The sequence below is a fragment of the Lycorma delicatula genome, chromosome 8, assembly GCF_047948215.1.
Source record: "Lycorma delicatula isolate Av1 chromosome 8, ASM4794821v1, whole genome shotgun sequence".
In the NCBI taxonomy this organism is placed as follows: Eukaryota; Metazoa; Arthropoda; class Insecta; order Hemiptera; family Fulgoridae; genus Lycorma; species Lycorma delicatula.
The window spans coordinates 136,177,640-136,194,203 of NC_134462.1; the positions used below are offsets into that span (position 1 = coordinate 136,177,640).

Consider the following 16,564-nt stretch of genomic DNA (forward strand, 5'->3'; position numbering starts at 1 on the left):
TGATGGTGAGTTCAAAACTAATCCAGAACGGAACCTACTTTGGAAACGTATGTTACTCAAGTAGTAAAAAAATGAGAAAACGTAGCAGATGAGTCCACAAACCTAAAGCATTGAAAACTGCCAATCGATAATGTAAAATGGTTTCATTAAGATTAATTCTTGTTAAGTAATACAGATATAACGTTCTTCTCACTAAGTGGTATCTGAATATATAAACGGGTAACCTTATTGTTTAAAAACTGGCTTCTGCTTTGATTCACATTTACTTATACAATGCTATACATTGAATTTAGTTGTAATGATCTGGCTCCTCTACATGTCAGCACCAATCAGTAAATTCATTTTTCAATAATCTATATATCAATCTTTCAACTGAAACTGATCATCAACATTATGTTGTTTTATTTATAATAAATTTTAAGAGGTTATACAGGGCTATTTTAGTTTGTTAAATAGTAATTTATAGTATTGCTTTGTTATAGCTTTTAATTAGAAAAATGTATTTTAATATTTTACATAATAGTGCAAATATTTATAACATTATGAATAAAAAAAAAAGAACTGCCAACCCTATCCTGCTTCTGGCTACCATTAACTGTTAAAAAGTTTCCATGTCTCAACATGGAAACTTTTTAACAGTTACATGGCCATAATCCTGAGGGATTATGTAATCCCTCAGTATTATGGCCATGTAACTAGAATAAAAGGTGAAAATAAATTACTGAAAAAAGGTATATACACAATGGAAATTCAGAATTGTAATTTATTCAGAAAGGGTTAATAAAAAAACCAATATTAACTCTTCTTTTGACCGATTAGTGCTTCAGGTTTTTTCACGACTTCTATTATTCGAGTATTTTTATTTCAACATGATTTAATGTAAAATCTTGCATAACTTGTTACCATTATAAGTCTATTCTTAATTATACCTTGCACTACTTTCTTATAATCTTATTTCTAAAATGCTCTTGTTCAAATAAATGTGGTTTCCATTTCTTGTTGCATTTCTAGAGGCTCATTTTCATTTCACTTTTGGTCACTAGTACATTGTCTTAATAAAAATCTTACTCTATTTAAATAGAACAAATTAAATGCTCTATATTTCTACATAAAATATTTATAAATCAATGATCTGAGAATCTTCATTGTTAGGAAATGTGGCACAGAACAGACACAAAGTTTAACAGCTGGAGAGATTTTGCAGACCCATCTGCCTCATATTTTTGGGATAATCCTATTCAACAATTTTAAACAATTTCCTTTATTACCTACTTCTGGATAATTTACAGACATGTAAATAATTATTAATATTAAGAATATATATATATATTATTTACATAAAAACACGTATAAAATTTTCCATTCATCTCAAAAAATAAAAACAATACAATATGTTGCCGACTTCACAAAACTGTGTGTAAAAACCTGCTGTATATATTTATACTTTGAACTAGCTTCTATCAGAGAATTTCAAAATTGCACTTAAAACACTCATTTGAGGTTAGCTGTTATTCTGTAAATGTATTTATAATCTGAAAAACTCCTCTGCCCAAATACTAAAATAATAAGAATATTTTTCACTTCAAAGTTGTGCTAAATAGATATTTTAAATAACAGTCAATTTAAATATAATAAATAAAAATATGAATACAATAAACAGACCTGTTAGTAATAGCAATAATAGTAAGTAAAACTTAATATACATCAAAGCAAACATCCTTAATGATGATAAATTCTAATAACAATAAAATGTTAATGCACTGAAATATTACTTATAATAAAAAACAATTCTTGCTCCCAATGATATATATATATATATCTATCTATATATATATATATATTAAAAATCTTGATAAACTGATAACAATGTAATAAATAATAATTCAATCGAGATAATGCAACTTAAATGTTACTTAGATAAATGAATACGTTTAAAAAGAATATATAATTTAAAATAAATTACAAATAAAAAATAAATTTTTATATCACAATTGGACAAATGGTGCATATACACTAAAATATACATACCACATTTAAATTATATAAAATGTATATATCAATTAAATTAATAATAACTGTCAGTTACTCTATACCATGAGCAAAGATCATAACAAGCCCTGGCTCGATCATCATATCTTCATTAATATGAGGATTATCACAAGGCAACACTACAACTGCTTGTTTTCCAGGTATACGTTTACATATATAATTTTCATACTGCCTCCTATTATTTTGTCGTGTTTCAAGCGAACTAAGTCCAGGGGGCCAGCTTCTTTCATGACAATTCTCCATTAAGTCATTAACAATATGAGACGGACATCCGGATTCACTTAATGATCGTTTTATCATCGCCTGAAAAATAAAATAAAACCAATCATCGGTCAGACAATATGTCCCATATTGTATTGAACTGTAACATATACATGTAAACACATGTATGAACAATAATAAAATGAAGATTGAATTTGCGATAAAAAATATTAAAAATTATGGAAGCAAAAAACAATTATAAGTAATAATAATTATGGAGGTAAGAATTTTAGGTATTTACACAAATATACACACACATGCGCGCAGCAAGTACAATTTTATTCTTTCTACATATCCATGTCACACTTAAACACACATTTATTTATTATACTAATATTTTCAGTGGTGCACAATATAACGTAGAAGTTCTTTTGGAACAAAATTATAATTATTTTAATTTTTGATGCAAACTGGATATACTATTATAATATAAATTTTATATATCAGTTAAAATAACCCACTTTAAGATAAATTTTAAAATAATAAATCTGTACCGTAAGATGATCGATCATGCAACAGCATACTTAAACTGAGTACTGCTGTCACGTATGTTGTAACCACAAAACAATTTTGAAAAAAGTAGCTAAAATATTTTACTTTTTTAAATTTCAAATAGATGACCTTCATCCATCTTGCAGGATCAGTCTTTTTCTGTTATTTTACTTAATGTAGATGCATTTCAGTAATAGACTTCAGACGACAGTATTAAAATGTTTAAAATAGGGCTCCCATCTGGTAATACTTAAAATCTGATATCTAAACAAACTGATAGGTCAGTTATCTTTAATAACAATAACGAAAATATATAGCGGGATCTTTTATTATTTTCACCTGTTATTAAGTGATAAGTAATAGAACTCCTACCAAATACAGTGGTCGCCCTTTATTAAATAAACTAACTAGTACAGAATATTGAGATAAAACATACGTCTTATCTCAATATTCTGTACCAGGTGGGTTATTCAATAGATTTGAAATATAATTTAACAGTAAATAGGAAAAACATAAATATTCTAATAAGATTAATTACAATAAAATATGTATATTGCCTAAAATATTCTATTTATTGGAATTGTCATTTGGCTAATGTTATAATTTTTCTCCTTGTATAGAATGAGATTAATTATAGAAAAATGCAAGACACAATGTATGCAACCTTTGCACATGACAAAAATTAGATATGAAGACATATGGTAATAGATGAGTATATAAAAATATTGGTCAAACTCGCTAAAAAAAGTATTAGTGAATCACTTCTACATACAAACCAATACAAAAAAAAGCTGCTGAAGTGACGGAAATGTTTACAAATAAATTGTACTGGTAAGAATAAAGTAGCAAGCTGTACAAACTCTTCTGCAGTACGTCCAACAAACGATCAAAAATTCTCAAAAAGATTATGAATACAAGAGGATTATTAATTACCTAATAATAGGGTCAATCCATTTAAGGTGTCTCACAGAAACATAAGCTGGATACTTGAGCGATTCAAAAAAAAATTAAAACTTACCCACTTGTTTCCTACATGTTTCAAGACCTTAAAACTATGTTTTTTAAATATTATTTAAACAGTTTACCTGTGGTGGCCATTTTTGTTACGGTGCACACATCTATTTTTGTGATTGTAAGGGTTTATGGAAAAAACCATAACTAAAAAACTACTGGTCCTAGAAGGATGAAACAAAAAGCAACTTAATCATATTTTCTCAAGGTTAAAGATCGGTCCAGTGGTTTATTTACCTATCTGTCTTCTTTTTATGAAAAAATTACCAATAAAGTTGAACATGAAAAACGGTGAAATTTCACTTTTGGTAATTTTTTCAAGAGGCAGGGATGGCATACACAGTTTGAATTATTTTTGTATATGTAGGTGTATATGTTAATAGTTTTACCACAAATAATATTAGTGGTGATATATATTTACCCCTAAACTTTTAAAAATTTTGGACTTTTTAAAAAAATTCAAATTTTGGCTACAAATAACTTTATGGGGCTGGTGATAAAAATCTCAAATTTGCAAACAAAGTGTTTTTGTAGATGTTTATGGCAAATAAAAATGTTTCTTTGTATTGTACTAATAAAAAAGTTATGACCTCTGAAAAATCATGAAAAACCTGTTAAAAGCGATACCATTTTGACTCACTAAATAAGTGCTCCGAATCGGTTTCTTGTCTTCTTTGCACTTTACATTTTTTATATTTAGCCCCTATGTTTTTGAAGTTGACATTTTCAATATTTTTAAAATAGTTTTTTTAAATTATTAATGATAGGTCGTAATTTAATGATAACTTAACCAATACGAGTAACCTAATACAATTTTGATTCAAAAATGCTTATAAAACTTATCCAAAACTGAGATTTCAATGAGTAGCCTACATCTTTTTTTGAAGAATTCACTTTTTTTTATATATTGGTTTATTTTTGTAAACACTGTCGAAGAAAAAATAAATTGTAATTATTCTTTAATGAAACAGCCTGTTTTTATAGCGCGATCAAAGTTTACTATTATTTAGTGTGGTTAACCAACAGCTGTGATATCTCTTCTAATAATTCTCTTGAAATTGTGTGAGAACGACCTGTCACTGTAATTAGTTGTGATGTCAATTTTCTCAGGACTTTGCAGATCGGTACCCACACTTTGCCTTGTTGAGACTTTTGAAATGATGTACGTGGTCCAGCTGGGTGGACAAAATGAACCTCCTACACATCATCATTTTTAGGCTAATATCTACCACTTCTCTATCCACCACTGATCGTCATACTCACAAGCAACAGAGTCTTTTTCCTTAAGTGAAAGTGGTTCAATATTTGACACAGGATGGTGTTCATAGTTCTTGGAGTCTGAAGTAAAGAAACATCTTACAATGCCTTCTGACACAGGAACATACTTGTGGTAGCTTCTAGTACCAACAACTCTTTCACAGTAGTCAAAATGGTTTTTTAGAGTTTCTAAAATCTTAGTTATCTTATCTGATTTAATAAAAAAATACTTGACTTTTTAAGCTTGTAATTACAAAATGAATACATTTCATCAACATTTAGTATCTGACTGTTTAATGGCCTTTGCCACCTCTCATTTTGTTGTTCCTCTGACATAATCACAGGCGTTTTCCCATGGGATGATCCAAAGAAGTGCCATTCGGCTTCAAGGTCAAAGTGTTTTTTTGTGAATGCACAAATTAGAAAATTTTTTTTTAATTTTTATACTGACTTGAAGCACCATCAGTAAAATAGATGAGTTTTTTAATGTTCTGATGTACTTCCTTGATATGGTGTGTTAAATGTTTTTGAAGGCAACAAAATGTTGTTGTATCGTGCTTCAAGTGATCACTTAAAATACAGACACTTTTTTGTTATAATACATCAATTTCCTTGCAATAGAACACAAAAGGGTGAACTGTGGCTTGGCTGTTGACCCAATGGAAGTTTTGAATCTCATCTTGAACAAGAAATGAATATTTTTCTGCAAAGTTTGCCAACGCCAAACATTCTTCTTAACCAAATTCTGATTTCTTCTTCTTGATAAACTGGGCTCTAGATTTTGACATGAAATGGAGTTTTCAGCTTTTCCAATTTTTCCACTAATGATTCAAAAAATTCATCTTTGGTCTGAAGAACAGTAATCATCTCTGCCCTATCAGCTGTTACCCACTGTTTGTACATTATTGTATCTGGCAACACATCCATGCTCTTCGGAAAAGTTTAGCATATCAAACATTGCCTGCTTACCTGGACATTTGGTGCACACATTCATCATCATACAGCTGTAGTTATCCTTGTCACAAACAAAGATGTCTACTAAGTCCTTATAATCAACATTAAGTATTGGACCATCAATCATGAGTTTGATGTTCTGGTGATGGGGACAGACAAAAACTGTACGAGTCCTGGATGCACCAGCCAAGATACACCATTTTGGATGGATTCGCATAACTTTGATCTTCCAATTTTTTCCAAAGGATTTTCACTTTTAAAGGAGACAATTTAAGTTTATCAGAACAAGGTGCTTTTGCTTATGCAGTTTGACACAATCAACATGTACGTTGATGGTGTCAAACACAACACAATCCTTTTTACCAGGACAAAACCTGCTATCATTGTCATCTTCATAAAAAGTGTTGTTACTAATTCCTGTTTTATTTCTTTTACCTAACTCAGTAGAATGCCTTGCTCATTAACTAATTCTCTACTAAGTCTAACAAAACGTTCAGACACACTGAACTCTGATATTATTTTAGATCTGATTCAAGAACTGGGGAAGTAAACCTTATCTTCTCTTAAGCAAGAACACATTTTTCTTTTAGTTTTAAAATAAGATCATCATATTCATGTGAAAAAGATTGATCATTGCATTTTCATTTTAGAAACTTTAAGTCAAAACAATTCAAGATTATTTTTTAATTTTTTGAATACCTTATTTACTTAAAATTTTAATGCTTATGGACTTTGATCTGTGCTTAATTTCTTCAATTTTGATGGAGGTGATACACCCAAAATGCTACACAAGCAGCATCCAATTGTTCAATATTGTGGGGGAATGTATTGCTCTTGGTCTTCACATTCAAATAGTTCTTTGTTTTGCTGGAAAAAAAAAATGCTTTTGAAACAGTTAAGACAAAGAGATTTTTCAGGAACTAAATTTAAATTTTCAAAAATGTGTTCTTTAAGAGCTTGTTCTAATGTTATTTGTCTTAAGTTTTTCTTAACTGGTTTTTCATGAGTTCTCAAAGGTCACAACAGAACTGTCCATATAGGTGACTGAATTTTGATAAAAACTTCATGATATTTACAAACACTAGTGACAACTGAATTAACACGTAAAAATTAAAGTTGGTTTTCATCACTAAATTCACAAAATTTAATGAGTTCTTTTGGCACTGTACCATACACTGTTTTTATGACACTCTTCATTCACATAAATTTCTATCAAACATTGTTCTTCCATTGTTTAATGTGAAATTACTTGAAAAAAATGTAAAAATTTTAAAGTTTGCAAACATAATATTAAGCAAAACTTATTTATTTAATAAACATTTCCAACACAGGATGAAATTTGAGACACTCTGTAATGAGGTGAATAGGTCACTGACTAATGTCAGACTTACCAGTCTGTAACTGCAAAGCTAAATGATGCAACAAGCATAAATAAGCATGTTGCAACATGAATTTTCCTGACTAGAAATGATTTCAAGTGCTAGTTATAACATGAACACTGCAGTTGAATGGTTCAAAAAAGTTTATTTCGACTATAATAATAAGTATAAAAACATTAAAGTGCCAAGAATACAAGAAATTCCCTTGGAACACTTATTTAGTGAGTCAAATTTTGTATTGCTTTTAGCAGGTTTTTCATGATTTTTGAGAGTTTATAACTTTTATATTAGTACAATACACAAGAAACATTTTTATTTGCCATAAATATCTACAAAAACACCTTGTTGTGCAAATTTGAGATTTGTATCATCACAGGTAAACTGCTTAAATAAAATATTTAAAAAAAATAGTTTTAAGGTCCTGAGACATGTAGGAAACAAGTGGCTAAGTTTCAATTTTTTTTAATTGAACAACCAACCACCCTTGGGTCACTTCAAATGGAAACTGACTATAGATGAAATAAAAAAAAAAAAAAAATTTATGTGCAGAACTTTACCTTGTTGACAAATCTCATATTTATGGACACTGTAGGTGCGCAATGGTTCAATTTTCTACCTTGTGTGTTAATACATGTGGTAAATATTTGTAGTATTGTTTAATAAAATAAAGTGTAAAATAATACCCTACATCTGTTTTACTATTAAACCACAAAAATTTACTTTTGTCTTTTTATTTATTTAATTCATGCTCTGATGTTTTGTTATAAAGTACTAAAATTATGATTTCAATAAAACATATAGAATACATAGTAGGTAAGGTAATATTTATATAGTAAAATGGAATACCTTATTTATAATGTTTATTTATATATGATAAATGTTTTGTATGTATATGATCTAACCCAGTACTAGTATAAATTTTCTAGGCCTAATTTTAAAAATACAATAATGATGCAAAACTAAAAGAAATACTGCTTTTGATTATTGCTACCATTTGGTTATTATTATCATAAAACTAGTGCCTGCACTGTGATTACAAGAAACAAAGGCCATTGTACATGAAAAAAAAACACTAATTTTTTTCTCATATGAATAAACTAAAAATAGGATAAAAACAACATAAGTAGAATAAATGAAATATATAATAGAGATAGAAATAAAAAATTACCTGTAATATATCATCAGGTGTTGAAATCATACCACCCCAGCGAGTGACTCTGGCACGAGTTAAAGAATTTGACCATCGCACTACTTCATCTCTTTCCATTTCATTGGCTAGAGAACGCATTGCTGGATTTGATATTTTCATGGCTCGCATAAAATCCTACAAGAAATCTTGATTATACCCGACTAGAAATGCTTATTTATACCAGGTTATTCAAAAAGGACTTCACAACTTTAAAAGCATATATAAATTTATTGAGATAACTTAGATTTGCTTGAGGTCTCACTTCATAGAAAAACACATTGAGTTTATCACCCAACATTCACTCTGGTTTGATATGACTTCCATTTGTAATGCGATATACATTCTACCTTAAGTCTTTTCATTCCATACTGTAGCCAGCAAGTTGGGTGTTACCTTTGCAGCTGTGATGTTAATTCTTATAATATGTAGAACTAGGTTTGTGCTTCTGCCAGGTCGGTTAGCTGTTCAGAGGGAGACGATGTAGGACATTCAAGATGTCCGGACGAGGCCTACAGAGAAGGCAATAAGCTGAGTTATTAAATCACCTATGCAAATGTCTACCAAGGCATTTGCATCGGTGGCATCCCAACGAGGCCTGGCTTATTATTATGAGATGTAAAAAGTCAGAGGGTGATAGATGACTCCCGTTAAAGCCCAACAGGGCAATAAACGGGGAGGGGGTGGCAAGACCGGAATGAAACTAGGCAGGTATGTCTTCCCCTACAGGGTTGGGATGTGGTGTTAATTCAAAGTCTTAGCTCAACAAAATCAGTAGACAAAGGTGGTTCATAAACCTGATCTTTAATGAAACCCATGAAAAAATCTAACAGTCAAATCTGGGAAGCGAGGCGGCCATGCAATTGGAACTTCACGACAGATCAAGCAACCTGGGAATAGAGTATAAAGAAAATACTGGACTTCTAGGTGGTGCTCTGTCTTGCCGATAGTAATGGTGTCCATCTTGGTCATCATCATCTAAGGAATTAGCAAAATTTTGAATCATGTCCAGATAAAAAAAACCATTTATAGTTGTCTCCTGGAAGAACAGGTCATACAATCTTTGTTTGCTAGGAGCACAAAAAAACATTGACGAATGTGCTGCAAAGTTTCATGAGGGTTTTCGCTACCCTGAATTTGGCACTCATGGGTGTTCACCTTATCACTGATGTGAAATGTTGACTCATTACTAAAAATTACATTGTCTAAAAATGTATCATTGTCTGCAATTCAATCCATCATTTCCACATAAAACTGGAACAAAGAAACTTTGTCATCATCTGCAATGGCTTGAACTACGTTTGTAAGGCTTCAAGCACAACTGTTTACGTAATACACGCCAAACAATCATTTGTGTTATGCTAGTCTCACATAATGCATGTCTAGTTGATTTCTTTAGATTACATGCAAAAAGCTTTCTCGTGATTGTTCCACAGCAGCTTCAGGGATGCGAGGGCGTTCTGGTGATTTTGATGTTTAACAGAGCAACCTGTTTCAATGAAGGTTTTGTGCCAAGAGTAAACTGTATGCCTACTAGATGGCTCCCTACCCTACTCTATGAAAATTACACTGAACTGCAGCTACTGACTGCAAATCATAAAACCAAAACACACGGTGAACACCTTTGCACCAGTAAATGTATCGATTTTTAACAACACTGGTGACAGAATTCAATACTAATGAACTACACGAGTCAAAACTTGATGTTTTTTGCTATGAAATGAGACATCAACTAAATCTGTAAGTTATCTAAATAAAATTTTATACACTTTTAATGTTGTGAAGTCCTTTTTGATCACCTGGTAAATTACGTTATAAAACTTAAACAGTTATAGTTATCAAAACATTATTAATTATCATTAAAATTTATATGCCAATCGCTTAACGTGTTTGTATCTTTTAAACAGTATATGAGTGATGACATTATATTTTGAAGCTATATATGGAGAAGCTTTATTTTCTAAGAACCCACTGAAGCCCTTTTGTAAAGTGACAGTGTACTGTACCTATGTTATATTTAGTTCAACAAACCAGAATATGTTGTTATTTAATACCTAAGAAACAAATGATAACTAAAAGAAAGAATCAAGGAACTGGCAGTTAAAAATTAACTAGTATGACTAACTCCTGACCTTCCAAAAAATGTTTTTAAAAAAAAAAAGAAATTCAGATAAAACTGAAAGTATAACCAATGAATAAAATAATTTTTCAATGATTACCATTTTATTTTCACTTTTTGGTAATCCTACAGCCTTTAATAATAAATGTTTTAATTTTATTAGGAGCCTTGTATACAAATATATACAATAGTCAAGTTCTCTTTAAATTTAAGCTACCATGGATGTAATTTTGGTAATCAATTTAACCAGAAGGAGCAGGAAGAGTCAATTCTTTAATAATGAACTTGATATTAAAGTAAGAACACTGGTTATTTTGACATGAACCTCACCACTCTGAAATTCACTCATTGGTTAGTGTATCTTTCAAAAAAGTGTATATGTGTCAACTGTTTACTTATTAAAAAAAAAATGTTGGCATTTAAAATTGATCACACACAGATATCAAAGCCTAGCAAAAGCATGTTTAACAGCAAACCTCCACAGTCATGCAATTTGCATTCTGTTCATTTGTAACTTAAAGAGTTTCTATTACAATCTGCATTTATATTAATAGTAAATTTTTGCATTTAGTTAACTTATGTTTTTGTTTAATATACATATATATATATATATATACATATATATGTATATGTATATATACATCCTACTAGATGGCTCCTTCCTTCATGCTTATATAAAGGATGGCTTCTTCCTTCATGTATATATATATATATATATATATATATATATATATATATATATATATATATATACATGAAGGAAGAAGAGAAAATGTGAAAAATTACCAATATTGTAATGGGGACAATGGTGACTGAAACTGGAAGAATACAATGGAAATAAAAGGAAGGATAGTGATGGCAAAGAAAGCCTTCAGTAAGAAGAGAAAATTACTATACAGTAAAAATCTGGACTTTGAGTTATGGAAGAACTTAGAATATACTCGATTGAGGCTTTTGAAATGTGGATACGGAAAAGATGGAGAAAGTAAGATGAACGGATAAAGTGAGGTATGAGGATAAAATGTACCGGATTAAAGAAAGATGTTGGAAGTACACAAAAGAAAAGTTAACTGTTTAACAAGTGGTTAGAGGAAGTGGTATCTTGACAACTGCATCGGAAGGGCAGTAGTAGGAGAAAGGAAGCGAGGAAGAAGGCTAAAGTTATTAGATGAGATGAAGTTTGGAATCTACAAAGGGACAAAAGAGAAGACTTGAGATAGAAATGGAGGGAGGCAGTGGTGGCATAAGGGACCTGCCAACAGGCATAACACAAGGTGATGATATACTGTATATATAATTAAATTATAGTTTAGATGACCCATCAGTTTTAAGAGTAAATTACACAATTGTCTCTTAATATGAGTCAAGACAAAATAAGAAATATACATGTAAATATGCAATAATATTACAGTATATCATATGTGACTATAGAAAACGCTTATCTTTGAAGCATTATTTCTTACAGACTACTTTTTAAGAAAAGAAAAAAACAAAAATTACTAAACAATATTGCTTTAATTTAGTAATAAAAACTTATATCCTATACAAACAATTTTTGAGTTAAAAACACTTTCAACTAAAAAAGCATAATTCTTTTCCATACAGATCATAAAACACATCTCAACATGCTGTAATCCTGTTGAAAGTTCACTACTTGGTCTTGTTCAGTCTCAAATCCTTTAAATGGCACCAATCATCGAATCCTACAAATTACATTTATAGGTAACATAGATGTAAAAAAACCCATTCAAATTAACTACAACTAATAATTGAATTTGAAGTTGAACTAACAGTATAATAGAATAGTCAGAGATTATGTTAACTACTAATCCTATTGATAGATTAATTTATGGGTAAAAAATAAAGAAAATATGAATACAACATACCTTAACTAAACGCAATTCTCGTTTAAGTTCATTAATTTGAAAACGTTGGTCAGCAAGTTCCTGCTGGTAATCGGTCATTTTCTGCTGCTGTGAATGAATTAAAGACCTCATCTCTCTAACACAATTATGGTCCTGGAAATTATTTTTACTTTTTTCAGCGTACATTTTTAAAATTAAAAAAAATCATAATCTATTATTAGATTTTATTACATTATATTTTAAATAAATTAATAAACTAAAATATTAAATCTTGCACTCAAAAGGAAAGAAACAATTTAACAACACAAGCAACATTGAAATACTGCAGCACATATGATAATATGTTAAACAGTTATAGTTTTGGAAAAAAAATTACTGCGCAAATTAAACAGATATGTTTTAACAGAATACATTAAATAAACACTTTCATTCATTACAACATACAAAAGGAATGCCATTCATTTCAACTGTGTTATTTAAATAAAGCACACTTACAGATAAATAATTATAAATTCTTAAAACAATAATGTTAGAAAAGCTATGTATAATTAAAGAGAAGAGATTAAAAAATAATTGTGAAAAATGTAACTGAAAATACTAATTAGCTAGTAATATATACTACTAGATCTAGATACTTTACAGTATTAAACAGCAAGCAAATTCATTGCTTGCTGTTATAAATTTATAACAGGACCTTCTGAATAGAGAAGGATGAAAAAATGTCACCCAACACTTTACAACATGTTATTAATTATCTGAAATAGTATACTACAAAAGCATTTATATAAAAAAAGAAAGAAATGAATAAACATCAAATAAATTATCTTCTACGCGATGTACTTTAATAAAAAGAATTTGAAATTCAAATTCAAAACCTAAGTAAAAGCATAGACAGAACAAAACTAACAGAAAATCACATGAGGATTAAAATCTACTATATATTATGTTAGAAAGCATAACCAAATGGTTCTCAGGTCATGTTTACACAAACAGTCTGCCTACACTTTGTCATATACTACGAGAGGGCATTGGTTTCTGTTGTTTTCTTGTTATTGCTTTTCAGCATCCCAAGCCCACTGAAATACATACAGAGTTTCAAACCACACATTTACTCTTTTATTTTATTTTTTACAATCTGTGAGACGTGCTAGACACATATACTAATATCAAAGATATGACAGGTGAAAATATTCCAGACCCTTGCTGGGAATCAAATTAAGATGGAATTTAAGTTGATCTAGTAGCTAGCATTCTAACTACAACTACGAGGTTTGATTAAAAAGTTTTAAGGCAGGTGCCCCACCACTAGTGGGTTAGGTTTGCCCACGGGTGTGGAAAGGGAAGCTTATTTTGTCCTTGAAACATCCTGAAAAGATCACTGTGATCTATTCAATAGAGAATGACAGCCTTACCAGTGAAGTCAAGTTTTCAATTCTTAATGGATTTGCAAAATGGATGAAAAATGGAACAAATTTGTGTCAAATTTTGTTTGAAAACCAGAAAATCAGCTTGATAGACTTATAAACTTTTAAAAACAGTTATCGGGGATGAATGTGTGAGCCAGTCAAATGTTTTTATCTAGTTCCACAGATTCAAAGATGGCTACAAATCAGTTAAAGTTGAGCCCAGTCTGACTGGCTTTCACTTCAAAAACCAACAAAAAGTTAGTGAAAATTCACAATTTGGTATGCTCTGAATGTAGACTTTCAATTAGGGAGATAGCTGACGAACTAAATTTAAGTTTCTATGTGATTCAGTCAATTTTAAATAAAGACAAATATGTGTCAAAGTGTCAGCAAAATTAATTTCAAAATTGTTGCCAGACCAGCAGAAACACACACTTGAAGTATCCCAAGAACTGATTAATCGGATTGAATCTAACAGATTTATAAAATAGAGCAATTACAAGCGACAGAATCATGGGTTTATGGGTATGACTCAGAAACAAATGCACAATTATTGCAGTGGAAGGGTCCAAGTTCATAAACACCAAAAAAAAGTACGACATGTTGGTCAAATGTGAAGACAATGTTGGTCGGTGGTTTTCTTCAATTCTATGTGTACCATGTATCAAGAATTTGCCCTTACGAGGCAGGCAGTCAATCAGGAATATTATAAAAGTGCCCTTCAGTGTTTTCGCAAAAATATGCAGGAAAAAAAGGCCTGCATTCTGGCGAGACAAGAATTGGGTCCTCCCCAAGATAATGCATCAGCTCATCATGTGTTCACGATCATGTAGTTTTTGCCAAATTCCAAATTACTGTACTTCCACAACCTTTCTACCTGATTTAGTCCTTACCAACTTGAACTTGTTACCTTAATTCAAATTTTCGCTGAAAGGGAACGATATGATTCAACTGAAGGCATCCAGGCAAATACGGAGAGGTACTTAACACTTAAGAAAGAAAATTTCCAAGAATGCTTCCAAAAGTGAAAACACAGTTGAAGTTTGTATGTTCAGTCAGAAGGGTCAGCTTTGAAGGAGATGCATCACAACAGACTGTAAGTACTGCCATTTTGAAATTACAAGCCCAGACTTAAAACTCTCCAATCACATCTTGTATTCATCACAGCATTTCACGCTGCAATGACAAAAACACTTCTATTGTATATAAATGGTTATAAATAACTACAATCAAGACTTGAGTCTCCCAAAAACAGAATTCAATGACAGACTTCAGGGATAACTGAGGAATTAAAGACTTTTCCTAATGCTTTCTTCAACAAGGACAATATAGTGCTGCGTATCAGCATGCTAAACTTGTTGTAGTACAGGTGATAATCAGTCCTACAAATGATGCCTTCTCTCTTATCATAATACAGATTGGCTGCATAAAGAATATCAATTTGGAGAAGGCAATTCTGACTAGGTCCACCTGTAAATTAGATGCTTTACAGATAACACCACCAAAAGCAAAACTAGGGCTGTAAATTAACAAATGATATAGCTCTCTTTTATGAGAACAATGCTTCCTCAGATAAAGATTAGTAACTACCCCATCTGTTAACATCGCAAAAAAAAACATCACCATTCAACTTTCTTTCAAAAAACATCATTAACATATTTCCAAAGCAAAATCAAAATAAACATTTTATGCATACCTTCAATTCATCCATAGGTATAATTAACCCGCAACCTTGATCACAAGGTATTGGTCTTTTTGGATTGTGTTCACACTCTGCCAAATGTGCTGCCAATGAATCAAGTTTTATATTTGCATTACAACCATAAGATGCGTTATCACATGTAATGCAAAGCCTAAGAAAAAAGTAAACACAAAAAAAAACAACATAAAAATACACAATTTAATATTAACCAATTAATTTAGGAAAATTTATCTATTTCTAGACAACTTATTAAATATAACTATATTGAATTTCACTACTACACACATAAAAAAAAATCATGAAACTCATGACTGATATATTATTGAAAGAATCATCAAAATTTTACAAAAAACAATAAATCACTAGAACACATGTTTAGAATAATAACCCTAACATTAACAATAACTGAGTAAAACTTACTATTATATAACAGGCACTATATCAATCCAACCTACCAATAGTTTCACACATTTCTGTTACTCTAGTTGAAATATTCTTAAAACAGTCTCAAAATGCAATTACATTATGGAATAAAAAGGATGCTAACAGAAAATTACACTGATACCACCACCCCTACATTAATAACAATACACAATGGCAATGAAAGACAATGACATCCCAATAAATTATTTTCCCACCCCAAACTTATAAACTTTGAAAAACAAGAACTGCATTTCACTTCAGAAAAATTCACAGAAGATAAAACATTTTTCTTAGACCTCACTACATCCAAAATAGAAACAAACATCCAGAAACCCCTCCTCATAATTGAGTATCATCTATAACATATATATAATTACTAAACATGACATAAATATTCAATGAAATACTTAGCACACATTAATGGCTATGTAGATACAATTATAAAAAAAATGTATAAAAC

At 30.4% G+C, this 16,564-nt stretch overlaps 1 protein-coding gene across 1 annotated transcript in view; it reads right to left on the reverse strand.

Annotated features, from left to right (window-relative positions):
- Positions 1 to 692: 692 nt before the first annotated feature.
- Positions 693 to 16,564, reverse strand: part of elgi (E3 ubiquitin-protein ligase NRDP1 elgi) — a 38,041-nt gene continuing 22,169 nt past the window's right edge. Inside the window, exons 3-6 of the mRNA XM_075373516.1 lie at positions 15,676 to 15,832; positions 12,595 to 12,726; positions 8,572 to 8,727; positions 693 to 2,352 (exon numbers count right to left, since the gene is read on the reverse strand). Of these exons, the coding sequence (XP_075229631.1) occupies positions 2,083 to 2,352; positions 8,572 to 8,727; positions 12,595 to 12,726; positions 15,676 to 15,832 (715 nt within the window). The 3' untranslated portion in view covers positions 693 to 2,082. The remainder of the gene's footprint in view (positions 2,353 to 8,571; positions 8,728 to 12,594; positions 12,727 to 15,675; positions 15,833 to 16,564) is intronic.